This window comes from Onychostruthus taczanowskii, unplaced genomic scaffold, assembly GCF_017590055.1.
Source record: "Onychostruthus taczanowskii isolate IOZ18803 unplaced genomic scaffold, ASM1759005v1 scaffold1, whole genome shotgun sequence".
Lineage (NCBI taxonomy): Eukaryota > Metazoa > Chordata > Aves > Passeriformes > Passeridae > Onychostruthus > Onychostruthus taczanowskii.
In genome coordinates, this window is record NW_024496525.1 from 26998511 (window position 1) to 27026163 (window position 27653).

General features: G+C 40.0%; 1 protein-coding gene across 2 annotated transcripts; it reads left to right on the forward strand.

Annotated features, from left to right (window-relative positions):
- Positions 1–4674: 4674 nt before the first annotated feature.
- BDKRB2 (bradykinin receptor B2) lies at positions 4675–27398 on the forward strand. Of its 2 annotated transcripts, XM_041399217.1 has the most exons (3): positions 4675–4747; positions 14392–14587; positions 24492–27398. In XM_041399217.1, exon 3 carries the CDS (start codon positions 24494–24496, stop codon positions 25634–25636), a length of 1143 nt encoding a protein of 380 aa, XP_041255151.1. In that variant the 5' UTR covers positions 4675–4747; positions 14392–14587; positions 24492–24493; the 3' UTR covers positions 25637–27398. The 2 variants fall into 2 exon arrangements, with proteins under 2 accessions (XP_041255151.1, XP_041255158.1); XM_041399224.1 differs by lacking the exon at positions 14392–14587 and having other exon boundaries at positions 4680–4747.
- Positions 27399–27653: the final 255 nt, after the last annotated feature.

Genomic DNA, 27653 nt, shown 5'->3' on the forward strand with positions numbered 1-27653 from the left:
TTAATCCCACCCAATGTCTACAAAGGAAAAAGGGAAAAACACTTGATGCAAAACAGCAGAAAAGCAATAACCTAAACTGTAACACCCTGTGGCACTGTATGTCAGAGCTAATCTCATACATCAGCATGCAGTGGCGCCCTTAGGAGAAGCTTGCTGAGATAAAGCTGTTCAGGAAGCAAGAAAGAGAGGCAATTCTGGTGCTGTTTGTTTGTACATTTGATGAAGAGCTATAGAGTTACCACTCAGTAGCAGAGCTATGCCTGACATTGCTGTGAGGGTGAGTGCACATAACACTGGACTGCCAGCTCCTTGTGTAGGTAATCACCCCTTTCCTTGGAAGTGCAGCCAGCCTGTGATTAATGCTAGAGAAGAAACTAAATGTTGTGGTTATAATTATATTCCTTCCAATACTTCTGGATGTACTGATAAAAATCATTCTCATCCCAGCAACATTTCCTGCTGCAGCCTGTGCAGACCTACAAAAGGTACAAAAAAGCCTTCTCTGCTTATTCCAGTGTCATTTCCTTCATCTCTTCCAGCACAGATTCAGCTTCTGGCCACTCATCTGCATTTTACTGCTAAAAGAGCACCACAACATTAATTGCTTCTTGTGGGTTTCTGTATATGCTTGTGAAGGGATAGTGTGAGATCCACTTGGCTACTTCCAAAGATGAATGCACAGAACTTGCACAGAACCAAAGAAGTTTAATTCTGGCTGTGTACCTCTACAATACAATGTATAGAAGATCCAGTTTTTGAGCAAAGGGGTTTTCTCCTGGTAAGTAAGCTGCAAGTATTTCCATTAGAATTGTCTTTGCTTCTCTGTTGATATTCTGCACATCTGTAGTCAAACTTTATCTCCTTAGAGTTCTTTTAGCACTGAACTGATTGTACAGTTCTTCAGTAGCTCAGACACATTCTAGATCCTGATTAATTCAAGCTCCCTTACAATAAAAAAGTACCATAATTCTGAATTGTAGAAAGGGAAAAAAAGTGTATTTACACAGTACTGAAAAGAGGTTTTAAATAAACACAGCACATTGAAGGACCAGAAACAAATAGAAGACAAAAAAGCTGTTCCCATTCCAGAAAAATGTAACTGGTCAAAATGAATGGTTGTTTAAACCAGAAGACATCCCAAGAAGCCAAGGCTCAGTGATGACACAAAATCCTTACAAATGCTATAAAACTGTCCTGCTACAATTCATTTAGGAGAATCAGATCAGTTCAGGAGAAGGAAAAGGAAATTAATCAGCATCCTCTTTAGAGAAAGTTACCCAAATATCTTCTGTTGCTAATTTTAATTAGTGAGTCTTGGAAAAACACTGAGTTTGTAGGAGAAGTAATACACAGACTTAGCTGCAAAAATAGCTTCTTCTAGGAGACTGATCAGTGTGTACAGACACACAGAGAAATTAAAAAGCTGCACTTATCTGAATGTAGCTTCTATCACTTTCATGGCCAGTAGTGCAAGTCACCAGTCCACAATGGGTCTGGGGACTCCTGCTCAAACACCAACAACCAAAGTTCCAAGACCCTGTTAAAAAGCCAAGGACTGCCTCCCCTTCTTCCAGACCTGCAGACTTGGTAGGCCAAAAAGAGCAAAACATACCTGGAAAAAGTCAGAAACCAGTAAGTAAAATTATGTGGTAAGATTTTTCTCCCCTAAAAAGTGCTTGGAACAGTCCTGAACCTAAGCAACCAATTCTCTCCTTATATTACTCTTTATTCACTGTTTGTTGTCTTGAGTTAACAGAGCCAAATATTTGCATACATTCCCTCTCAGTTCCTTGAATAAATGCTAACTGAGCAGCAATGTTCCCACATAACCCAGTTCAGAGTGTATGCCTGGTGGCAGCAAGGTCAGGTGACACAGAGGAACACAGAGACGCTGCTCGCCACTGCAGGGAGAAAATTCATGTGGCCAAACCTCAGCTGGAGTTGAAGCTTCCAGAAATATGGGGGACAATAAAAAGTTTTTCCAAATATATTCATGGCAATAGTCAGTGTAAAAACAACATCAGCCCATTCCAGGATGAGGATGGTCACTTCACAAACAGGGACAGAAACAAGGCAGAGGTGTTTAATGCGTTCTTTACCTCTGTCTTCAGCACCGGTGGTGAATCAAGTGGTTCTTGGAGCCCTGAGCTGGAGGACAATGACTGTGAAAATGATCAGTATACTCTGAAATTTTGTGGTATCTGCTGCTCCAGCTGGATCCCTATAAATCTATGGAACCTCTTGGGATTAATCTGAGAATCCCCAAAGAGTTAGCTGATGCAATTGCAAAGTATCTCTCAATCATTTTCAAGTGATCTTGGGAATTTGGAGCTGACTGGAAGTCGGTGAAGATTGTCCTGATTTTCATGAAGGGTGAGAAGGAGGATTTCAGAAACTTCAGGCCTGTCAGTCTCATTTCAGTGATTTCAGTGTCTGGACAAGTTATGGAGAAGATTACTTAGGGAAGTATTAAAAAACACCTGAAAGACAATAAAGTCCTTGGTCACAGCCAGCATGCCTTCATGGGAGGAACGTCCTGCTTATCAAACCTGATTTCCTTTTACAACAGGTTAACCCACCTGCTTGGTCTAGAAAAGCCAGTAGGCATAATCTTTTCGGACTTCAGCAAAGTTTTTGCTACGACATTCTTCTGAACAAAGTGTCCATCCCACAGCTGGATAATCCTGGTACACATTGGGTGAGCAGCTGGTCCACAGGTCAGGTCCAAAGGGTTACAGTGACATCAGCTGGGATGACATCAGACTGGTGACCTGTCACTAGTGGGGTTCCACAGGGCTCCAACCTCAGCCCTGTGCTCTTCAACATCTTCATTAATGACTTGAACACAGGACTGGAAGGGATTGTAAGTTTGCCAAAAGCACTAAACTGGGATGAGCTACCAACTCCCTCAAGGGCAGAGAGACCCTGCAGAGAGACCTGGACAAATTAGAGAGATTGGGAATCACCAATTGTATGAAGTTCAACAAGGGAAAATGCTGGATTCTGCATCTGGGATGAGGCAGCCCTGGTTGTATGTATAGACAGCTCCTGCCTTGCAAAGCTTTGCCTTTCTGAAGCTTTTGAGATGACTGCCTACATTCATTTCACCATTCAGCAAGCCTCCATAGCAGACTGGCTGCTGGCAACACCAGTCTCAGCCTCCTGAAAAAGCTGTAGAGTAGTCCTCAGCTCTTCCAGAAGTTATCCACAGTCCTCAGGTGCAGCTGAGTAGATCTGGCCGTAGCTGGGTTTTCTTACATCATTACAACTGAGCCAGTAGAGTCCCTCCTATGAACACATAAAATTTGTCTTAAAATCAAAGCAGAATTCTGAGGCACTGTGTTTGCAAAATTATGTTAATATTTAATATTAAATACATGACCAGCCAAAAACCCCAAATCTAGAGGTAGTTGTGAAATTTTTATTCAAGTGCATAATGAGATTAAAAAAAAAAAAAAAAAAAAACTTAAAAAAAAAGTGGAATCAAGATCTTGGAGATTGTGAGTCTCAAGATGACACAACCAAACTGGAACTGGTGCAGGGAAATCAGGGACAGACCAGGGGGAGGTATTGCTGATAGAGCATGACTCAACTAGTTCCAATAAAGACATAAAATGTACCAAGCATCCATTATGAGAAGAGAAAGAAAAGGGACAGTACTGAAAAGTAAAGCAGCAATTCCTGCTTTACAGAATACACACCAAGGAAGTGTATTGCACTAGAACTGTAAATAACAAACCAGTGGAGGGTGGGAGGCAGATATGTTCACTGGTAGATACCACCAGTCACAATACAGACCAGCGTTTTTCCTGAATTGTTCACTTGCAGAATTAGAATTTTGTGGCAAAAAAAGGAGTGGATTGTTCTTTTCTTTGATCAATTCTTCTTTGAATGAAGATATGCCCTTTGTGTGGAATTCTGCTACCATGGTTGCTATTTCAGATTTCAGTTTGATTGTGTAAATATTACAGGAAAACCAGCTATGCCTCTAATAAACAGTCTAAAATGAGTTCTCTGTTAATTATCTGACATCCAGAATAAAAGTCAATGTAGTAAGTAAAAGGGTATGCTCTAGTGTCTGGCTATAATTCTGATTCATATAGGGATTTCATCCACAGCCTTGAAGAAATTTTGGTCCAATAAATCTTTAAGTGGTATTTGGATTCTGTACTTGTTCTCAGCAGACTGAGCAGTCAGAGAGAAAGAGCAGTGTCTTCCAGAACACAAACAGTAAGTTTTTTCCCATGGAAAAAAGATATCTTAGACTTTAAATGAGATAGTTGATCTTTTCTGGTTTAAAGATCCAAGTCCTCCAGAAAGCTGGCTTGTTTAGCTCTAACACCAGTAAAATAAAAAATGTGCTCGTCATTACCCCAAATCGGGACAAGAGCCGTGTGTTTGTGCGTGCATGCTCAGGCACAACTCTGGAAGCTGTTGTACAAACACATGGCTGTTTTATACACATACTGGGGAAAATCAGTGTCTTAGCTCTGTTTGTGTTGTTTGCCACCCATATTAAAATATCAGTGGTCTCATAATGGATACAGTAGATAAACACTTTTTTTAAAATATAGTATGGGAGAAAATCCAGGAATATGATGTCATCAACAGAGCGATGAGTCTCTGTGTTCAGGGAGGGGCAGTAAAACCATAAGTTAGACTCATTCATACTAGAGAAGGAGCTGTTCTCAGAGACGTGTTGCACTTCACTCATTTGTATCTGCTCAGTGGTGAATTTTCAGTCAAGGTATGTTTTTTCACTTCTCTTTCATATTCAGTGTGGTTTGTTGCTTCTTGGAAACCACTTATTGAATTCTTAATATGTTTCTGGTTCAGTGACAAAAAAGCTGATATTATTGTTCCAGAAAAATGGAGGAGAAAAATAATTTTTGCTAATATGATTTTGTAACTTGCTGGGTTTTGCAGAGCTATAATATTTACAGAAAAAATGTTTTATTTCAAAGTACTCAGTGTATCAAAGCCACAGAGTACTTCACTTGCCAAAAATACTGTCCTGTGTACTGGAGGGTAAGGATTTCTCCTATCCCAATGACTCTTCATGTCTGTAATCATACCATGGGCACTATTTCTTTCATCTCACAAAAATAATCAGAAAGTACAAGCAGAGAACTTTGGTTTTGGCTGAGAATTTACCTACAAAGCAGTAGGGAAAAACCAGAGCCAATTCTTTTCTGTACATACTGATAATTTTTTCTCTGTTTATTATTTTGATTGTAAACTTTGTTGGGCAGGATGTAGAAGTGCATGTGTGTACCTTACACTGCTAATCTGCACTGATTGAATGGCAAAGGCTAAACCTTTGAAACTTTTACTCATAATACAATGAATTACTTATTTTGGATGACATTTAAGCTACCTTATTTGTTTCTTTTAAAAATCTGTATGCAAATAAAAAAAAGTTCAGTAGGACCTTGACTTTTAAGGTGCTGATCAAAACAGAGAACTTAGTAGTGATATTGTAATTAGAATAACAAAAAAAAAAAAAAAAAAAAAAAAAAAAAAAAAAGAAAACAAAAAACCCCCAACAAATGCTGAAATATATGTTATACTTTTAGCTACTAATTTTCCATTACTGAGTATCCTAAGCAGCCTTCTTAGTGTAATAATAGCAAATAACCATAAAGCCAAAAGTGTTCAAATAGTTAACCATTAGAAGTCTTGTTTTAATATTTTGTTTGTAATCTTAGAGATGCCATCTCCAAAGATAGGGGTACGCTTTTATCTTGAACAGCTGTACATATTTTCTTAGAAACTAGAAGACAGTTATCTAGGTAAAAGAAATATCTGTTTTCACATATGAGTCTCTAAGATAGAAGTATCAGCATATTGAGTAACATCAGTCATATAACTTCTATCTGGTAATGTGCAATCATTAAGAAAAAAATTAAGAGAAGCACCTTAGCACTCCAGGTTCATTTATAGACTTCCAAATATATTTGTCTTGGTTTCAGTGTAAATAGTGAAAACACAAACAGAAGGGATAAATACACCCAAGTTAATAAAGACCTTGGAATAGCAGACCAGAGACACCTCCAGAAAATCTTTGCCAGTTTTTCCATTGGGCCCCTGAGTACATGTGAGAACAAGATTAATTGAGTTACTCAGTGTTACCTGAACATTTTGTACCGACAATCTAACAAAAGAGCTGCCTTTCCTACTGAGTTAGAGCTTCCTGAAATAAGCATCCCATCCTTGCACAGGAAAACAGCTTTAAAAATTACTGTAGCTATTTAATATTTCAAGCATTTTCACAGGCAGAAAACAACAGGAATTAGGGTAAATTTTAGGATATTCATTAGGAAGACCCTAAAATTTATTGTTTAAGAATGGCCAGTGTTTTATAATCTGTTTCTCATTAAAAGAAGGGTGTAAAAATCTTTTAGGCACTGCAACTCCACTGTTTTTAAAGTCACAGTAAGCAAAAAAAAATCATATGACAAGTCTAATGTGGAGACCTTATCAGAGAACAGAGCTTTGCTTTCAAAACAAATCCCCTCTCAGTAAGTAAATCAACTGCAAAAGTACACCTGAACCCATTAGCAATGCTAATCAAGGTAAAGTTAAAAAAAAAAAAAATTAATAAAAAAAATAAATTAAAAAACAGAGAAAAATGCCATTTAGCTAAAACATCCACTTTTCTTTAAAATTGTTCTCTTGTCACTCATGGCTTTTTAAACCTGCCTCTCAAGTACTCCGTAGAGATGAGTTTCCCCCTACCTTATCAAAAGGCTTATCTTCCTTCTTGCATTTAGCACACTACATACATGGAGATGGAAAGTTCTGCCTCTGCCTGGCTGATAGCCAGCTGTAAAGGAACAGGGCACTTTAAAGTGGAGGCAAGAGCTGTCCTTTGCCAGCCATTTCTGGGCTTTAGTAAGGTGTAGCTGCTCAGGAATCACAGCCTGGAGCAGCCCCTGGGTGCTGACTCACGAATGGGTGGCAGGCACATGGCTGGAGCAGCTTGTCCCCTGGCTGGGTGCCCTGAGCAGGGACAGAGGGAGGAGAGGGCATCCTGCCCCATCCAGCCAAGGGGAAAGCACAGAGTGAGAGCATTACTTGAAATTTGGGCCCTGCAGGTTGGCTTCACACAGATGGAGCTGTAACTGCTTGTGATCACCACAGTGGTGGCACCTCGTTTACCTAGAAATAAAGCTAATGAGCTAGGACTGAGGGACCCTGGTCATGGACCAACACCCCATGTAGGAGTTAAATGTTGGATAACAGCCACAAATGGGACACAGACCAGAGAAACACAAGGAGCAAAGTTGCCAGCTGAAATCACTTATCTTCAGTCTGATGATAGGCAAGCCCAAAGCGTGCAGACACTGTGGTAATGCTGCTATATAAAACTTCACCAAGATACCTCAGGACTTTTTATGTTCTCTGAAAGGGTGGATTTGACTTGCTTTTGCTGCTGTGCTATATTTAAGTCCCCTGCATGTTAACTCCTCAACTTGATTCAGCAAGGTTGGGTTGGTTTGTGTGATCCCTGCAAACAAATCTGATCGTCCAGGTTTGCAGATTCAGTAGCTTTGCACACTAAGGTATCCCAGAATGGTGACAGTATTGCAAAGACACTGTTCAGACTATGGTTAATTTGCAGAGAAGGGAGCTGTCAAAATGCAGAAATCCATTTTTCCCATTCATTTTATCTGAGATTACAGTTAAATGCCACAAAAAGTGAGTGATCCATGGTAGAGAGCCAGGTCTTTTTAACAGGATTTATGCATGCATGCCTGGAGGCAGAACTGGTCATAGATGCTTTTCCTCCTGCTGAATTCCTGCCTTGGCAGAAAGGAATAAGCCCTTTGGGACCGCACCCCAGTGTGGAGGTGTTCTGTCCCTTTGTCATGGTTGTAAGGTTTCCCATCAGCTGCCTGACTGAAGGGCTGCTGCTCTGCAGTGTCCTGGGTTACCAAAGAAGGACAGCAGATCCCTCTACCCACACACATGGGGCACAGCAACGTGCTCCTTTCCTGATGTGATGGACAAACTCCCTACAAGTAATGGGCAGGCCAACAAACTGGAAGCATTTCTTCAGGTGTCCTGAGCATTTTTACAAAAAGCAGCTGTTAAGCTGTCATAATTCAAAGTTGGGACCCAATCCTTAAACAAGTAAGTAGGACAACAGAAATATTGCAGTACTTGTTGCTAGATTTTGGCTCAGCTCTGCATACACCTCTCACCTCATTCTGCAGCAGTCTTTCCCTAGAATAAGTCATATTCTACACTCTGCATTATATTTGGATTCTGCTTAGATTAGAAGCTCCTTGAGGCACAGCCTGTCCCTGTGCTTGCAAGACTTTTGCACAGTGATTATCCCCACAGCCTCTGGCCATCAGTGTAACACAGACAGTATGGCAGTGTCCCCAGAGCTGTGCTCCTGCTCCTCCTTGCTAGACAGCACAAACTGCTCACCAAGAAAACAATCAGATGGAGGCAGAGAAAAAAGAGATACAAGTAACTACAGAGGCTAGATCCTCAGCTGGATGGAATGCTTGCAGTGCCCTCCAAATCAGCATCAGCAGAGTAATGACAGATTATAGAAGATAAGGTCTTAAGGATATATCAGCAGATCTGAGCAAGTTGCTCACTGGTAGGCTGCTTAACAAACATCACTGACACTTCCTCTTGTCCTGGCCTCCATCTTCAGAGGGAAAGGTCTGTGAAAGGCTGATTGTCCTAGCTGTGAAATTAAAGAAATGTATGCCATATGTGTTTCTTTACCCATCACAACAGATAAACCCAGCTCTGGGACACATGATATGCTCCAAGTCACATTCTAGCCTTTGTAACTGTACAGCTTCAGTTCAACGCTGAATTCAGACAATGGATCTTACAATCAGCCTAATGTCATCAGGATGTTTATCATAACAGTGTCTTCTCTGTCTGATACCTGAGCTCAAGGATGAATTTTTATTTCATTATTTCTTCAGATCAAGTCATCTAACACAAACCCACCTGACACTGTTTGTGCTCTGGGGAGCCCTCGACGTGCTCCTCATGCAGAATACTGTAGAATCCTGTTTGATCTGTTCAAGACCAGCTTGCAGATGGCTGTTCACCTTGGCATCACCTAGAAAAGTTTCCTGTGCCTGGTCCTGCTAGTGCTGGGGGTGCACACAAGCAACTTTCTCCCTGAGTAAACAGCAAAAGACCAGGCAAAAGGTGTGAGGCACTGAAGGTGACCAAGAAGTGTCTTCTTTGTGGAAATTCTCTCTCCATACACAGACATACATAAACACATATTTAGAATTATGAGAATCTTGCCAGGGAAGTAAAATACGTGTTCCTTTGCATATCCATGCAGACCTGTCCTACCCATTGCTAGGGGATGATCCTACATGGATGGAACCTCCATAACCTTCCTCCCAGATTTTTATCATTGCACAAAACAACCATTAAATATTTTCATCAGACAGTTCTGATGTGTGCATCTATTAGGATCAAGACACCAGTTGCATTTTTAAATTTATTTTCCTTTGCCTGGGCAAGGATCTTTATTTCTTCTCTCAGTTAATGCCAGACTTTCCAAGTCATGAGGGACTGGGACAATCACTCATGGGCAGATAAGTAACCAAAAGCAGTTATCTGCTTCCAAGCCTGTAATCTGTGTAGAGATTTGCAGTAAAAAGCAAATTCAAATAATTTCAAAGAATTTGGAATCGTTATTTACCAGAACAAGTGAACCACTTTAAAACTTAAGAACTTTCTCCATACCTGTATTTTTTTTCTTCTCCTCTGCAAGTTGCAAGTTCATTTTCAAAATTATATTAGTACAATCTGACCAAAGCAATCATAATGAATCAGACATGAATGCAGTTCATTCATGAATGGCTGTGATATTGGCATCAGAAGTTTTAATTTATAACACACACATTTTTTAAAAAACAGCATGTGGAGGCAGGTCACATAAGACAACTCACCTTCTGATTACATCTTGCCTATGAAGAACTTTTCTTTTTTTTCTTTAGAATAGTCACCTTATAGCTCATAAATTCCAGTCAGCTGGGTCAGCAAAAGGGACATTTCCCAGAAGTAGAAGGAAGTAGAAGTAACAAAGAGAAGTCAGTTTTGTGTGAGTGTTTCCTGCAATGCTTTGAGAACAGTCTCTTTTGGGAATGTAACAACAATTCATTTTCTTCTACAATAGACGTAGTCTACAAATTGGCATTTAAATCATGCTACAGCTCATAACTGTACAGTACGAGAGATCTGGAGTTTCAGTCTTCTACTCTTTGCCCCATGTATTTCTATAGACAGGTTAAGTAGTTTCCACTGTACACTTGTCTCTGGTTTTTAAAAAAGGGTTCAATGTAATGTATCAATAAAGTTTGCCTTAGAATAAATGTACTCTGGTTAAATAACTTTTAAAAATCAAAGAAAAATTTGGCTTTAAATACAAGAATGAAACAATTTCAGATTTTGCACTATTCTGAAGCTGGGTAAAATATGGATCCAAACTGTGTAAACTACCTAAGTTTTCTAACATTTTAAATGAAAATCCCAGATGAAGGCCCTGTAAGCCTGGCATATACCCAATTTAGGCAAGAATACTTATTCATTGTTTGGTTTGGAACTCTCTACCCTCTTGGGAAATTAAACCCCTCTTTCCCCCTTCTTTCCTTTCTTCCATTTCAAAGTTTCTATTTCTCCTTTTTCATCCTTCCTTCCTTCCCAACACAGCACTTCTCCTTTGCTTCCTTTAGCAGCATTGTGCTCCCTTCCAGAACTCACATCCACTCATCTCCCCTTCGCTTGTTCCTGCCCTGACATCCTGCCGTGAGCCTTTGCTGGCTGCTGCACAAAACTGTCACTCACAATTCCACAAAGAGCTTTCTCTTCTACAGTGGTGACAAAAAATGATGGGTCACAAGGTCAACGGTGACGTGGTTAACTTAAATCAGGATATTTTTTAAAATTAACAAAGCTGGTCAGAAGACATTTCTGTTCCAGAGAAAAATTGGTGAAGGTTCTTGACATTTTTAACAAAAGCAAGAAAACAAACCACAAAAGAAATGCACACACAGAGGATAAATCTGCCTGGGAATGGGGAGCACTGATAAGGGATTTTGAAAGAAGCATCTTCCTTCTTAAGCAAGTGCCTGAAGGACAAACTGTAGTGAATTGCACTCTTGCAGTCTCTGTTCTTTTTTTGGAACTACTCCACTTTGTAAAGATATTAAACTCCTAGTTGGCCAGAGAGAGCAAGAGTGGATCTGGGTCACCTGCTAAACTGTGAGCAGTCAGTACATCTTCTCCTTTTTTCAAGACAAGAAATGACATCTTTAAAACATTTTCTGTTATATTACCCAAATCTTTTGTGAAAAATCTTTCTTTTAAAATCAGTTTCTTCAGAAATTTTCTGTTTTGATAGACATTTTAATAGGAGAAGAAAATTCTCTTCCTCCAACACTTTGAAAAGTATCTCCTACATAGCTAGGAGTAGTAATATGTGAGTTTAAGGTAGCAGAAAATATGATCCAGCAACTGTAGCAGAGCAGAGGGACAGAACCCCTCCCTCACCCTGCTGGCCACTCTGCTTTGGATGCAGAACACAATTGGGTTTCTGGGCTGCAGGAGAACATTAATGACTCAAGTCCAGCCTCTCATCCACCAGAACCCCAAGTCCTCCTTGGCAGGGCTGCTCTCCATCCCAGCCTGTGCTGATATCAGGGGTTGCCCCAACCCAGGGGCAGCAGCTTGCTCTTGGCTTGTTGAACCTCCTGAAGTTTGCATAGGCTCACTCACCTCTCAAGCATCCCTTCCCTCTGAGTGAATTCCTTCCCTCTGGATGGCATCCCTTCCCCCCAGTGTGTCAGTCACCTGCATCACACAACTTGAGTCATTGGCAAACTTGCTGAGGGTGCATCTGATCTCACTGTCTGTGTCCAAGACAAAGATATTAAACTATCTTTTTGTTAGCTTTGGCTTTGGGTACAATAGCTCTTTGAAGGAGCTGTGGCATATACTAAGGGAATCTGTCTCTCTAACTAAATTGTTGCCCTATATTTTTTGTTGTGTCTGACATTCTGGAAAGAGCAGATAGGATGTATCTTCTTTGTAAACACCAGCGCTCAGAACCCGTATATGCAGAGAGAAAAACAAACTGTCTGCACCAGGTTCCAGCAGGGCTCTGTCATCTGTTGCTAACAAAGGGATAATAATAAATTAATACACAATGTAATTTCAACACTGGCAAAGCATAAAAAGGCAAAATTAAAATTGCAATCCAGACATTGATGGTTGTAAATCAGCATTGTAAATTATACTACTTTTTAGCTGGACAAGTGTCCTGAACCTTCTAGATCTCTCAGCGTTGAAAGTTATATCCATGTTTGTACAGTTCAATCACCAAATCCCTATTAGCATGCATTTGAACACTTGAGTTCTAATAGAGATAGGGTGTATTCCCACTAAAGAACTGTTGTCATTAGAGTTCCCCTGGGTTTTCAGTAGAAAAATAGGCTCCATTTGGATTATATCTAATTTTTATCTGCTGTTAGTAGCAAAATAATTGCAATAGAGTTTGAAGTTCACTATAGTGTGAATGAATTACACACAATTTTTAACAGGTACATCTGGTTTTGAGCTTTTCTTTACAATATATAGAGTATGGGGATTTCTAACTAAGCTATCTGAAAACTGACCTCTTTTTCTTTGCAAATACTTAATGTACTGGCAAAGTGAGGAGCAGATACAGGAAAATAATATGAAATGACTGTCCCAGCTGCTCAAGAAACAACAACATAGGAGGTTGTGTTTGACCTAGGAAGGACAAGGCAAAATGGTTTTCTGAATTTTATCGTTGAAGTGAAGCACATTACAGACTAGGCTTCTCCTTGAGAAGGGAACTCACTGTTGCTTGCACTGCCACATTCTGATTCTAATTTTTAAAAGAATATGAAATTCAAAATAAACAAACAGAACCCTAAAATTCTTTAATAAAGACAACCTGTCATTTAGACAATGAGTATCATGTCACATTTATATTGCTTCCATGACACAAATCAGCAATGCTAGGGACCATTCCCTGTGATGATCCATGAGAAAACCTATTCAGGAGGCTGAAATCTGAATTTATAGTTTAGTGAAGCTGTTGTCAGAAGCTCTAAATTAAACTAGGACCACCTTCAGAAACACATGAATTAGAGGTGCTAACCTGAACAAACTGGGTAAATATCATCTCTTCTGAATTTCACCTGTTCAAAATTAAAGCTGTAATTTCACCTAAGCATTATATAGTTATAGTGAGATACCTTCTAGCCTGTTCTGTTGTCAGAGCCTGAAGTGCTTTTTGGAAACTGAGCCATTACTCAGTGAAGCCATCCATATATCCCTGTGGTGAAAGGCATCAAGAAAACACAAGGCATTATTACTGATTTACAGGGAGGACAGATTCTGCCTGGGGTGCCTTCTGTGCTAAGGGCTCCACTGCTTGCACAGAGCCATCAGTGTGTGGCTCAGCAATGGAAAGTTGTGACTGAACCTGTCCAGCTGCAGGTAGGGATGACTGTGTAGTTGCAAATGTGGTTTTCAGATATAATGTGACAAGTTAAAATGTCTTTTATGTTTTGCTAATTACAGCAGAGTGAAATTATCAGTTACCTGTAGGATAAGAAATGAGGAAAGCAGTAGTTGTCAAAGAAATAGTTATTAGACTTTGTGACAACACCCATTCAGTCACACATGCTGTGAGCTTCTTTGGGAGTTCTTTGCTGTGGGAGACACTTGGGCTTTCCTCAAAGGCCACACCTGTGAGAGACAGTGGTGAAAATTTGCAGGAAAAGCTGCACTATTGAAAATACATGACAATAGCGTAAATATCATAGTGGCTGGAGGCACTCAAGATAGCAAATCTCTTCTTTTTTCCTAAATGGCTGCCAAAATGTCCTCAAGGTGCTAGAAGTAAAGTGCTTTCAGGGCACAGAGCCAATTCATATGAAAGGCAAATCTCTCCATTAAATATTTAATGCTCAGTGGGACCAATACTGAAAAATACTATTAGGCCATTAGACCTTCACACTTTACATAGTCATGAGAACCTAATGCTGTTACCCAGGGAAAAGAGCAGTATTTCAATTGCTAAGAAAAAGGTGTGGCTAAACTGAGCTGAAGAGGTCTGGTGGGAGTAATGCATCAAAGAGCAAAAGCTTTAAAGGACATCCACGTGCACGTCAGGGAGGGAGCCTTGAGTGGAGGTTTGTGCACTGCTGAACAGCTTTTCTGTGCCTCCACTACAGCAAGGCAAATAAAAGAGCATCACTAACTAATATTCCTGAGGAACTGATATGCTTCGGGACTTACAGCCTTTTATTCTTACCATTGTACCTCTGAGACTTTATTAATGTCATCTACTTCTCTCTGTAGGATATTCCTATCCTTCTCTGTAATGAAGAGATCAAGAAATTTATGTCACTGGCATGGTTCATCAGTGCTCTCCTGTCTTTCATACTGAGATCAAGACTGTAACTAAACTACATGAACCCCAAGACCAGTTTTGAGAACCCACACTAGCAACAGCTCAGCTCCTGCAGCCCATGTCCCAAAAGCTGTCGTCAGCCAGGTGAAAATTCTCCTTTTTCTTTTCCAGTTTAGCTGGTTTTGGCCTGGTTCTTGCAATAGGTTTGAGCTATCTAGTTTTCATAAAAGACTGCTTTCTAAAGCAGGAAATTCTCACTTTAAGAATGAAATATAATCTAAGTGCACAACCTACTCTTGATACGATCACTAGCATTTCATTTCTTTATTACTGGATACCTTAGCTATTCACTGGGCTCAGGGTATTGTCTGCCATTTGAGAGGCACATTTGATACCATCAGACCTGCCATTTCACATGGTATCAGACTCCTGCAATGGATATTAAATTGGTCTCACAATGCTAGTGTGCTAAGCACTTAATTTTGTAGTGGTGATGGGGCACAGCAATCCCTTGTCTACAGCAGAGAATTCTTGTGGTACCTGCAGAGCTCAGGGGAGTAGATACAACCACCTTTGACACTGTTCAACTTGGTAAATCTACATGTCATATTATAAAACTCAGGAAGTTTATAGTCCCGTATTTGTCTTCATACTTCACTTAATTTGTGCAAGCTTTGTAGTCAGACACCCTGAGTGCAGGAGAGTTAAGGGACATGAAAGATTTCTGCCCCAGGACAAAATAGGATTTCCCAGCAGTTACTGACACCCAACAGGGAGCCCTGTGAGGTTCCTAGGGCCAAGGTATGTTGCTTTCACTCCAAGCACTGCTTTGGCTGCTTCTCTCACTGTACAAATGTGCAGTTTGGCTTGCAAGACAGTTCAGTTCAGGGAGATATTATCAAGCTAGGCAGTGAACCAACTAGGAACAAGAATAAATTATATTAATATATATGTCATCTTCTCAGCAACAGAACCAATGTCAAGCATAAACTCTGTAAATCTCAAAAATGTAAGCACATGACAATCTGATTGTAGCTCCTGTTCACAGCTAACAATAGAAAATACAAAACATCACTTTGACCAAATATGAAAATCAAGTAAAGAAAACCCAAAAGACCACAAGTCAGACATGGCTGCAGACCTGAAGCTCAGTGTTATGCTCAGAACTTTCTGAAAGCAAATGTTAACTACAAATTTCAAGACAGCAGTATGCAAAAGTAGGCTGATCCTCTATCACATACATGGGAAAACACAGAGAACTGACAAGACTCAGTGCCAGCAGTGTGACAAACTCATACATGGGCCTGACAGGGCTCAGCCTACCTCTGAAAGAGCCGACATAGCCTGCCACCCCCCTAGCCCTAACCTGAACTCTAGTGTGGCCTGAATCTTTCCCCATGCGTGGTTCCCATGAAAGTGTTCTCAAGGATGAGTTTGTGTGGATGACTGCGCTTCATTCCTGCGGTGCCTTTGCAGTCCCACTCCTACAGCAGCTCCTAGATTTCTCACTCTCCTGAAACTAACCTAAATTCTAGCTGTTGGCTGAGCTCTGGACAATGAGCACTCATGGTTAACCTTACCTGTTCTCATATGGGAAATGCCAAAAGAAACAAGCAAAAATAACCTTCCAGCCTTGCAGAGCGAGCTTGTGGTCAGTTTTCTCCTGTTTGTTTGAATATTTTCCTTCTCAGTTGTCAAAATATTTTGAGCAAACACACTACAATACACACAGAAAAGTGTAGATCCGGCTGTGACTTGTGTTGTGTAAGATTTATGTGCTTTGCTGCTAGATTCAGAAAGTTATCTTCTTGGTTCAGGAACACCAGGCCATGGAGTAGAGTCACATTAAGTCTAAGGCGGGTCCAAGAAGATCAAATCCTGAAGAATTAAAGAGAAGAGCAGCAAGTATTCACAAGGAGGGGGAGAAGGAGTTGTGAGATTGACATTGTAGACCTCAAAACTGATGATATTTCCAAAGATGGAGGATTCAGATTCAATGTTTATCTATACTAACTGAAAATAGCTTTATAAAGATACTCTCAAACAACATTAATCAAAAAGTTCGTGGCCTCCTGGTATACAGACATGTAAATCATCCAATCTCCAGCTAAACAGCATAGAGATTTGGAAATAGATCTTTCATCTGCCCAGTGACTACAAAGAGAGGAACAAACTGACTTATATTTGTTTAACACTCAGATTTAAGACCATCATATACTTAATTTCTTCACAGACATATACAGTCTTGAGAAAGCTAGAGATAGAGGAGAAAATAGCTCTGTACATCAGAACAGCTTAAACTTACTGAGCTGTTTGAACAGCAGAAATTGAAATGTGTACTGGGAGGATATGAAAGGCAGTGATACCTATTTTCAGAGCCGTTAGTTTTGCAATTAAACTTCTTTCTCTGCTCATGTACTACAATTATAAAAGTGGCTGAGAAGCATAGGAAGTTCTGCTTCAGGGTAGTTCTACTGTGTTTACTAATCCATCATGTACAAAAGGGAAGGGAAAAGCTGCACAGCATTAGCACAATAGAAATCTTCAGGAAAACTAAATGCTAAACCAGATATCCAGGTCTAAATTTAACTTATGGAATTGTTGCTGTGAGAACATCACCATGAACATGTTTTGTACGTATCACATTTTCAGTTCATGCTGGCCCCACAGTTGCAGACCCCCTTAATTTTATTGATAAACCCTCTCTAATATTAGCCAAATGTTTATTATTTATCCTCATATTCATTCCTTCATCCAAGCTGTGCCTTGCTATGATATGTTTCACAACAACTCTAGAGAACTTTTCAATGAATTTGGCATTTCCTATTACTTATTTGCTTATACCCTTTCCTTTTTAATTTAATGATGCTTCGATGCAGCCTTTCTCTGCAACAGGAACGTCCTTGCTCAGTGTATCACCAACAGCAATGTTTTCATAGATATATTCTACAGGCTGGGATCTGTGAAAGATTTCCAAACTTTACAGAGTTACATAGCTCCAAAGAACAGCCCTGTGAGTTAACACCTGGAACAAAAGTGCAACGAAACATTTATGGCAAGAGTGCTTCATCCAGTCCTTATGCTCACCACTGACTGGATGTGCCCATGTAGCCTTGTAACAGGCCAGCTGAGAAATGTTCACAGGAGACACTGAATCCATTCACTTTTGTAAAATAATCTTCGTAAAATTACTGCTTACTTATAACAATAACACATGGCATTTATGAATATTACAATGGGAATGATAGGTGATCAGAGCTGTCCATGGCAGGGGGGCTGGAACTGGATGATCTTTAAGGTCCCTTATGACCCAAGACATTCTATGATTCTATGATTTTGTTGTTGCTGTTGGCCTTAATGCAATTGGAATTTTCATTTATTAGCACAAGAAGCGTAAATTCAGGAATTTAGGATAATGTGGGTTGGAAGGTCTGTAGGCCAACCTCTTGCTGGGTTGGCTGGGTCATCTACAAAATGAAACTATACTACTCTGGGCTTTTTCTGGGCTTTTCCAGCTGGGTCTTTGAAACTTCTGAGGATTATAAGACTGAAATTTAATATTTAGTGTCTGGAGATACTTGCAGATTCTGTGTTTTGACCTGAAACAGCCTCTAATGTTGAAAGTATTATTTCTCACTTCAGATTAAATAGAATTATTGTAATAAATGTGCTCTTTCAGAATAACAGCAAAATCCAGCATTGGTGACATTTGCAATGTTTTGGAGGCCACCTTAACTGAAAAATTTCTAAAATACTGTTGGCAGCAAGTCAGAGGTCAAACATGGACTAATTCAAACATCATCACCAAATCTGAACAAAATCAAAGCTTTATAATGAGATGAGCCCTTTCCCTTATACAAAGGTCCTGAGATCAGAACACTAGTTCTCTCTGAACTGGTTCATATTTTTCCTCTCCTTCCAGTTCTCACCACAGTCCAGCCATGCTGTTCTTCTCCATTTCAGTTATAACTACTTTACACAGAGATAATATATTTTGTCAGAGTCATCACAGTTATTGACTGGGTTGTATAAAGAGCATTGAATAAAAACATACCATGTTTCTAAAGCTAAAAAGTATAGGATTCTTTTTTTAGGAAATTGTAACCCTGGAGAATTTAAAATAAGAATATTCAAGATTTCCACTTGGCAAAAATATATTATGCAAGGTGCTTTGCATGAAAGTTATATATAAAAAAATATCTTATGCATTGCACTTGATTAGATTTCTGCTCTTTCCAGACCTTTCTTTGGCTGGAATTGAGTGGCTTCATCTCCCACACAGGGAGAAAAATTAGTAGCCTCTTCTCACCTCAGTTTCATTGTTATTGAAATAACTACTTTACCAGAACAACTTTTTTCCCCCATCTTTCCTAACATAGTTGATGTACATACCTTTAATGGTAACTGCAGAGCCATAGTTTCTTTCCATGGTGTGCTTCAAGCTTATACAACAAATAATATCTAAAAATTACACTTTTAAGAGGTAGCTCCTCTGTATATTTTTTTTACTGCCTTAATTTTCTGGCAAACTATGGAGCTGATTTGTTTTAAAAACAATTTTTTTCTTTTACAAGGTTATTTTTGTCCTAGGCAAGTTCCTGAATCTGGTTCAACATGAAGCTTCACGAACTGCAAAGGCAGCCATAGAGGTAAAAGGGACAGTAGAGAGTAAATGAAAAGCAGGAAACCTTTAAGTTAACACTGCCACAGAAAGTGTCCCCTGATCTACAACCCCAAATGTAGTAAAGCCCATTAGAGATTCATTACACAAAGACTGGAAATTAAAAATTAATGTTGTGGGATCTGAACATTTTAGGAATGTTTCCCACATTTCCTCTACCTCTCCAAAATAAGTAATGCCTCCACAGAAAGAATTAAAAGAACATTCAGAGAATGTTTCAGAGAAGCTACAAGAGTGATATAATTTTACTTTCCAATATTCATCCAGGTAAAGATACAAACCCAACCCATTCTGAAGCCAAAGAGGGGGGTAGGAGCAGTCCCCCTGGTCTTGGATTAGGTGGAAACAAGAGTCTCTGTGAACTGGGGATGAGATGGCAAAGGTGATTTTTTTTTTCAGGAGAAAAGTTTGCAAGAAGACCGGGTTGAAATAGAGGCTTTCAAAATAAACCTTATGGAGAAGGTATAGAATTTATAAACAGGGTGGGTTGCCTGTATTTTTGTTGATGCTAAATTCTGAATGTAAGAGTCCACCACTGAAGCTCAATCTTCCAGCACACCTTTTGCTAGCAGTGCCTCTGCTTATGCCATCCCATCACACGTGAGGCCTGCCAGACCTGTCAGTATGGCTGGAGGAGAAATTATGCATTGAGATTGTTTTGTTATAATCTATTACTAAACAAAAACCTCCTTTTCCTCACAAATAGACATTGTCCAGGAACAAAATCCTCCAAAGCTGTTAAAATTAAACTTCTCTCCCCTTGGCCAGCAAACACCTGTCTGATGGTCACAAATGAGGCAGTTTAGGGGACATTACTCCAGCCTCCTGACAGCCTGCTGAGTCTGTCAGGTTTACACTCCAAGCTCCTAGGGGCAGCAGTGGTACTTGCTATTTCCCATTTCAGTGGCAGCAGATCTGTCAGGTAAATACCCTTTTCCCCCTCATGGCTCCCCCAGCTCCTATGTTACACTGACTCTAGCTTTTATATTACCACGAGGAAGCAAGGCTGGCTGGCAAATAGGCAGCACCAGGGACACTTGGCTGCCCAAGCTGTGCTCAGAGATGTTCAGGAGAACAAACTCACACAAAAAGTACAAAGTGTCAAAGCAGGCTGGGCTCTGCAGAGAAACAGAGTCAGAGGAGAGGCTGGGGCAGCCCTTGCTATTTCTTTCTGCAGCTAATACATCTTCTAAAATATCACCATGTCAGAAGTCAGCCAATGCCTCTCAGTTTGCAGCCATTCATTCAAACCCGTATTTCTGCTCCCAGCTTTTCCTCTCCTCTGTGCCACTGACCCCCAGCTGTACATAGAGCTGTATGTATGTGTGACAAGCCAACTGTATGTCTCTGAAAACACTTTTGGCTACTGACAGCACTCAAAGCAAACCAGGTAATTGTAAAATTCTGCTAGGGATGCTACAGTCTGGGTGCCATACCTATTCCTCATATGGTCTTGCTAAGAAATCCCTGAAATAAATGGAAAATAAGGCTGCTTTCTAGGCAACCTTCATCATGGATGATCATCCATCAGAGAAATTCCTCATTTGGAGAAGACTGGTGAGACCTTGAGCCCACTCTATTCTTTGTCCTTGCAAATTAGACTGTGTAGGAAAACATCAGGACTGTGTACCTATGCATTTCAATATTCTCTTGTTCCAGCAAACAACATTATAGCAGTTAACATCATAACAGCATTTATCTGTTTTAGGCTCCACCTCTTCTCTCTGAGGACTAAATTAGCAAGGTTGATATTATGACAATCTCAGAATATACTAATTACAAATTTCACACCTTGTTTCTGCAAAACACGTAATCAGCAGTCACAAGAGCTGTAAAATATGTTAGAGTCTGTCTCTTACTCCCACTGAGTAAATTAGTGCAGGTGATATTGAAATAACCTGAACTCACTACACATTTCAGAACTCATCCTTGCATAAGACATGACTAAGACCATCATGAGACATTTAGTTATTCACTGTATGAAAATGTTTAGCATAATACAAGGAAATATTAACACCAGCAGCAATACTAACAGCCATGAGTTCAGTAGCTGTAGGGCTTCATCCAGACCCAAAAGAGATGGTGAAAAACATTCACCTGAAGCAGCATATCCCATCTGGGGAGTAAAGCTGTGTCAGAGCTTGCATTAACCCAGCAGCAGCATTAACTGAGCTCTGACCCTGTTTCTCCTGTCCTTCCATTCCTTAGCTTGTACCTCTTGATCCTTAGAGAACTTTTTGTTCCAATTCAACATATTCCCCTCCTTTTCTTTTAAGAGCTTCCATAGCCCCAGCACGTATTGCTGTAGCATGGAGATTTTCCCTCCACATTCTAGGATTAACCACTCTGCGGCACTCGAGGTGTTCTCCTTGGCTTGCTGATTAACTCCTGCCTGTCTTCTGGCATGCTCCCTCCAGTGCTGGTTGTGTGGGTCAGTCCTTGGACAGCAGGACACCCCAGGAGTTTGGCAGGAGACACCAAGGTGCCCTGGTGACTGCCCAGCCCTCAGAGTTTCAGGCTATGGCACTGGTGACCACAACCTTTTTGGAGTCCTCCTCCACCTGCCTGTAATGACAACCCAGCAATTGATCAACCCCTTCTTCCCAGTCCCTCTGCAAGGGTTTCTCATTTGCAGCATTGTCAGGATCTAGCCAGCACCCAAAGAACACCCATGAGCCAGACCCCAAAGCCCTGCTGCCTTGCTGAGGGCGGTGTCTGCAAGAGGGACAGGGCTGGTTGCCATCAGCCCTTCCAGGCCATGACTGCTTCTCACACAGGGCACCTGAAACACCCTCCATCAAAACCTTGTCATTTGTTCCAATGCTGTTAAAAAAAATACTCCAGAATATGAGATAATGACTGACAGTGGGTATTACAGACTGCCAAGGAGGAGGTAACTCACAACAGGATGGGAACTCCATCAGGTTCAAATTTAGCCCCCACAGGGGTCCCTCAGAACCAGTAATGATAGATTAGTTCAGCTGGGCACTATTTCAATCAAGACTGCCACATGAAATCTTGTTGAAAGTCCCTACTGAGATATTAGGCTTGTCTTGCATTGCACAGAAAGTATTTGTAGAGAATGTATGAAAGGATCACATTTATTTTCACCAAAACATGACAAGAAAACAGCAAATCACTGCCTTCTGTAAGCTGTGGCTTTGTCAATCATAATTTATTCAGCAATCACATACTTTAAACGAGACTCCTGTGCAATATAGAAGAGCATCAAGCACATAATTTTAACCCTAAACATTAGGGTTTGTAAATTGATAATTAGCACATTTTACCTTGTTCTCTCCCCTATCCCTAGCAATGCATTATGGAAGGACTTGAGCTAAGGACCAAGGAGGTAGGTTGCCAGAAGCCCCATATCATGGACTCGGTGACATCCTAACTAGTCCCTGCACACTGTTCCTAGACGACAGTAACATGATATAACTAACTTATTTTAAAGTATTCTAGGTCTTTCCCTTCTAAAACCAAAATCTGAAAGAGATTAATTGCAGAGAAAATACAGATAAATCAATATGCAGTTTGGGAGCTGCTATTTGCTGTAAATTAAATTCTGTAAATTACTGTAACGAGGGAAAATCCCAGAAAAAGCCAACATGACCTTTATGACCACTCTCTGAATTACTAATGCTCATTAAATACGTGCATACATCCAACCTCAAAGTGTAAAACAATGCACTTAAATTTTTTTCTGCTGGTTCACAGCCTACAACCAGCAAAAGAAACAGTTTCTGTTAATTGCATCAGGCAACAGAACTTCTCTATTCACAGATAACCTCTTGCTGCCCATCCATTAGTGTTTCACTTCCTATGTGTTTTTACAGTGAAAAGTGCCAGCACAGAAAGAAAGGGAGACTTGAAACTGCTGTTTGCAATTCGTTAGTGATGGCTCTCACATCCACACAAGCTGGGCTTTGAGATGTTTAAGTGCTACAGTTTTATTAACACAAAGTACACAAAATATGACAATCATTTTTCATCAATTCTGCAACCAATAGCTGAATTTCTGTATGCATATTAAGCACTGATACCAGCCAACAATTCCAGCAACCAGAAAACAAGTGAGAACCCTCACTCTTTCAGGAATTGCAAGTGCATCCCTTTTCACTGCCAAGTTACCAGATGAATAGGACAAATGTCTTAATTAAAAATACATTTGAAAAGCTTCCAATCAAATGATAATATAAACAGTGGTTATTATAAACACCTTAAAAAAAGACAAGCAGTGTTTCTGTCACTCAGTCCAGAGAATTATATGTACAGATCTGGGAAGCCAATCTTACATTTGAATAATATCTCAGCGTTCATTGTCCAAGAACACAACAACAAGAAAACACAGTTGGCATTTTATCAGTAGTGAGTGATGCTGCACACTCAACTTCTGTTTGGTTCTAGTAACATTTAAGTACACATCTAACATTTCTGTCTGTCACTAGCTCCCTGTACGATCGCAGGCTGTTCTGATCTGTAGAATGTTTACAGTATTCTGGTTTTCAGACTGTGCTCTTGCACCCAAGCTGGCTGACTGCAGACATGTCCTGGCTTGTAGGATGGCCACTGTCTCTACCAGATTGCCAACCCACCCACTGCACACCTCTTAAAACTGAGCTCCCTCAGGAAGGTTGCACCATTTATGTCTACTGAGACTTGGCACAGAAAGAGACTGCAACACAGAGACAGAAATACACATACAATTTCAGTGAAAAGCTGAGAAAGGCTCACTGCTGGCAAACACTGATCCCTCGGTGTTCTCAGTGCAAACTAGAGCTGCAAACTGTCTCTTTATTGTACAGTCATAACATTTGAGAAAATATATGGATTTCTTTGGGGAGGATGCATCACTGAATTCCACTCAATTCCTGTTCTACAGGGGAGGGTGTAAAATGTTGCAGGATGTGACACAGAACTAGCAGCTTTACCATGAGAAACCTGAGACACAAGGTACACTTGTCCTTTAGGAGGTCATGGCTAATGAAATAAAAAGATAAGAAGACAAACTAATGGTGAACATCCTCAAAGAATTAACAAGGACTTGCTGCAGCTCAGTTCTAGTGAACAAAGGCTTCTAAATATTCTCTTCAGTTAACCCATTCATAACAATAACTGTTGTTGCTACATCCCCTCTGTTTCACTTGCCTAAAATTGGTCCAGTCAGTCCATAGCAACGCAGTCTGTAAAACATTCTACAGACACACCCAGTGTCTGTGAGAAGCAGCCCAGGGAACTGCAAGCCTGTTCAAAAGCTATGCTTTGAGGACATTAGGAAAAGCAAAAGACAGCTTTTCTTATTGTGTCTTTTGCAGCAATGAGCTAGATCTAGCAATCTCATGTCATCTATTTTTCTCTTCACAGAAATGGTTTCCATCACAGCTGAAAATGTTACGCAGCTGTACAACATGACCACCCAGGAACTTACAGTCAGTCCAGAATATTTCCACAATAATTCAGGAGTGCACCACATAGATCAATATGAATGTGTTAGTGCAGATGTGTGGAAATGGCTACAGGATTTTCAGCCTGGATTTCTCTGGTTTATATTTATTCTGGGATCAATAGAAAATTCCTTTGTACTCACTGTCCTGTGTTTCCACAAGAGTAGCTGCACAGTGGCTGAAATTTACCTAGCAAACATGGCATTTGCTGACCTAATGTTGGTATGTACTTTACCTTTCTGGGCCATTAATATTTCTAATAATTTTCATTGGCCTTTTGGACAGTTTCTCTGCAAAGCCATCAACATTATGAGTTACATGAACTTATATTCTAGCATTTATTTCCTGACACTAGTGAGCATTGATCGCTACCTGGCCTTGGTGAAAACCATGTCCCTTGGACGGATGAGACGAACCGTCTGTGCCAAATGGAATTGTTTTGTAATTTGGACATGTGCACTGCTCATGTGTTCACCTACAATGGTGTTTCGAAATTTACATTATTTTAAAGAGTACAACATCACAGCCTGTGCTCTTCTTTACCCAGCTAGCTACTGGGAGCCCACTAACAACTGCTTGCTGAATATTGTGGGGTTCGTGATCCCATTCTGTGTAATTACTTATTGCACTGTGCAAATCATCAAAGCCTTACGAAGCAGTGAGCTACGAAAAATGAAGGTAGTCCAGACAGAGAGGAGAGCCACCATGCTGGTCTTTGCTGTGCTCCTGCTGTTCATCATTTGCTGGCTTCCATTCCAGATCAGCACAGCCATCGACACCATCCGTTACTTCTCACCCACTCTCAAATGCCTGGAGGACATCAATGACATACTGACCCAGATAGCCACATACTGCTCCTTTAGCAACAGCTGCCTGAACCCAGTCTTGTATGTGATTGTTGGGAAAAACTTCCAGAAGAAGGCTGTGGAATTCTACAAGGACTTGTTCACAAAGAGGTGCAGAAAATCACAGTCTGTGCAGATGGAAAACTCCCTGGACACTTTAAGAACTTCCATTTCAAGTGAATACCCAAGGAAAAAGTCTGTTTTGTCATTACCCCAATAACATAATTTTAGGAAATCCTTAAAGGAAGAAAGCTTTCTAACGGGTCAGTCTCCACTCATATCCATCTCTTATAGGTCCACAGAGTAAACCTGTGGCAGTGTTCACTACGTGAGGGAAAAGAGTTGTTTGATCTTAGTGGAAAGTCCATAAAGAAACCTGCTTCTAGTGTTATTGGATGTTTTTCGTGATTGAATCCTATTTTGTAGCTTACTTACATTTTCATGGCTGAATGATACTTGGCACATGCATCATTTGGAATGTTTTCTAAGGTGTACATACAATTCTCCAAAAGAGCCTCAGTACAGAGGCAATTGTCAGGATTATGCCGCTACATATGGTACCCATAATAGTGTGTTAAGATAAGGTTTTTGATCTGGGAGGGGCTTGCATTTGAGTAAGTTCTGTTAAATGAATCCTCTAGGATGCATTTTTAGATGTATCCATCTTTTGGGCTTTTAACTTCTCTCTTCAGTCATCTAAAACTATCTGATTTTTTCATTGACAAGCAGTGTCTTTTTGCAGCTGCTCCAGTTAGTTACAGATTTACTTGAGCAAACAGGTATCAAAAGTAGCTGAAAAAAGGTAAAGCAGTAGTGGAAGGGAACCTGCACCCACCTGCATGAAGTTAGCTGAGTTTTCTTCGTAGAAGAAGATTCTTTACCCCTTGTACCTTGGAGTGAAAGCATTCACTTACTCCTTTTGAGTGAGCGAATGCTGTTTATATTCATGCTTACACTTCAGCTCAGAGACACGGGTTTTTAATATTCACAAAGTATAATTAATGCTATTGAATGGATATATAAAATCTCAGCACAACTGGTATAATTTCACAAACAGAAGAAACTGAGAATACAAAGGAGAGCGTCACCTAACTACATTAGAAATCTAACCGAAATAACAGGGGCCTTGAAAGCTCAGAGTATTCAAGAATGGCCTTTTCAGATTCTAGTAATACCTACATTTTATTTGTAGAGTTAATCTGTGAGATTTTAATACAAGATAGCTTTTTCTCCAGTTGGACTGTATTTTTAAGCTAAGTTGATTATACACATAAAGAGACTCATAGTGTACTGAATTGTCTGTATGCACTTTAACCTCTAGGAACTTTGACCAAAACTGAGTAGAAGATGATTTAAGATATGCTGAAACATCTTTATTCTTTTCAAAGCACTTAAGGTTACAGCGTCTAAAGTTACCAAGGGAAATGGAGTTTGGTGACATGAGTAAGCTTAGATGGCTACTACATGGTCTTTATCCATCAGTGCTTGAATTGAGCAATAAAGTTCATTTAGGATGGGAAATTTGTATTAAACCTTCAAATAGCTAAACCACAAAATATAAGTGTGCAGATGTGATTTAAAGACTAAGGGATTTAGATCACTGTATATGATTTATAGGCAATTTCCATGTTGTTTCTTTGATAAGCCAGTGTAATCTTATGTCATAAATACTTCTGTTGCTCATCCTTTTTATTGTCTGAAGCAATGGGGGCAACTATGATGAAACATTGCAAGGCTTTCTGTTATATACAGTCTTATCATACTGTCTCATCCATGAGCATGCGGTTCATGCAACCCTTACACAAAAGGAACTCCATACAGAGGTTATTGAGACAACAGAAGTTATTTTTGAGTATTTGGTACTGAGAAGTAAAATATAAAAATGTTATTATGTTAATATCACATTAATTTAAATAATGTAAATATATAGGCGCAATTTTTTTTGCTATACAGTAAGCATGTACAAAAGAAAATAAAGTACTTTGAGAAATAAAATTTCCTGGAATTTTCTTCTCTATCCTGTATCCTGTTACTAAGGAATGATTTGTCAGAAGTTCAACTGCTCCAGATGCTTACTTGGCTTCCCAGTACACCAAAGGAAAGTGAGCTGAAACAACAGAATTTTAGTTGCTTTGAGATCTTTCTTTTCAGGGCCCATTTCTGAGTGCTGTTGACCACCCTCAGTCCCTTTGGAAGTTTAAATCAGAATTAAGGCAGCTAAGGGTACTGAAATATTT

Coding starts and splice junctions, on each gene's coding strand:
- BDKRB2 (XM_041399217.1), top strand. CDS start 24,494: ATGGTTTCCATCACAGCTGAAAATGTTACGCAGCTGTACAACATGACC.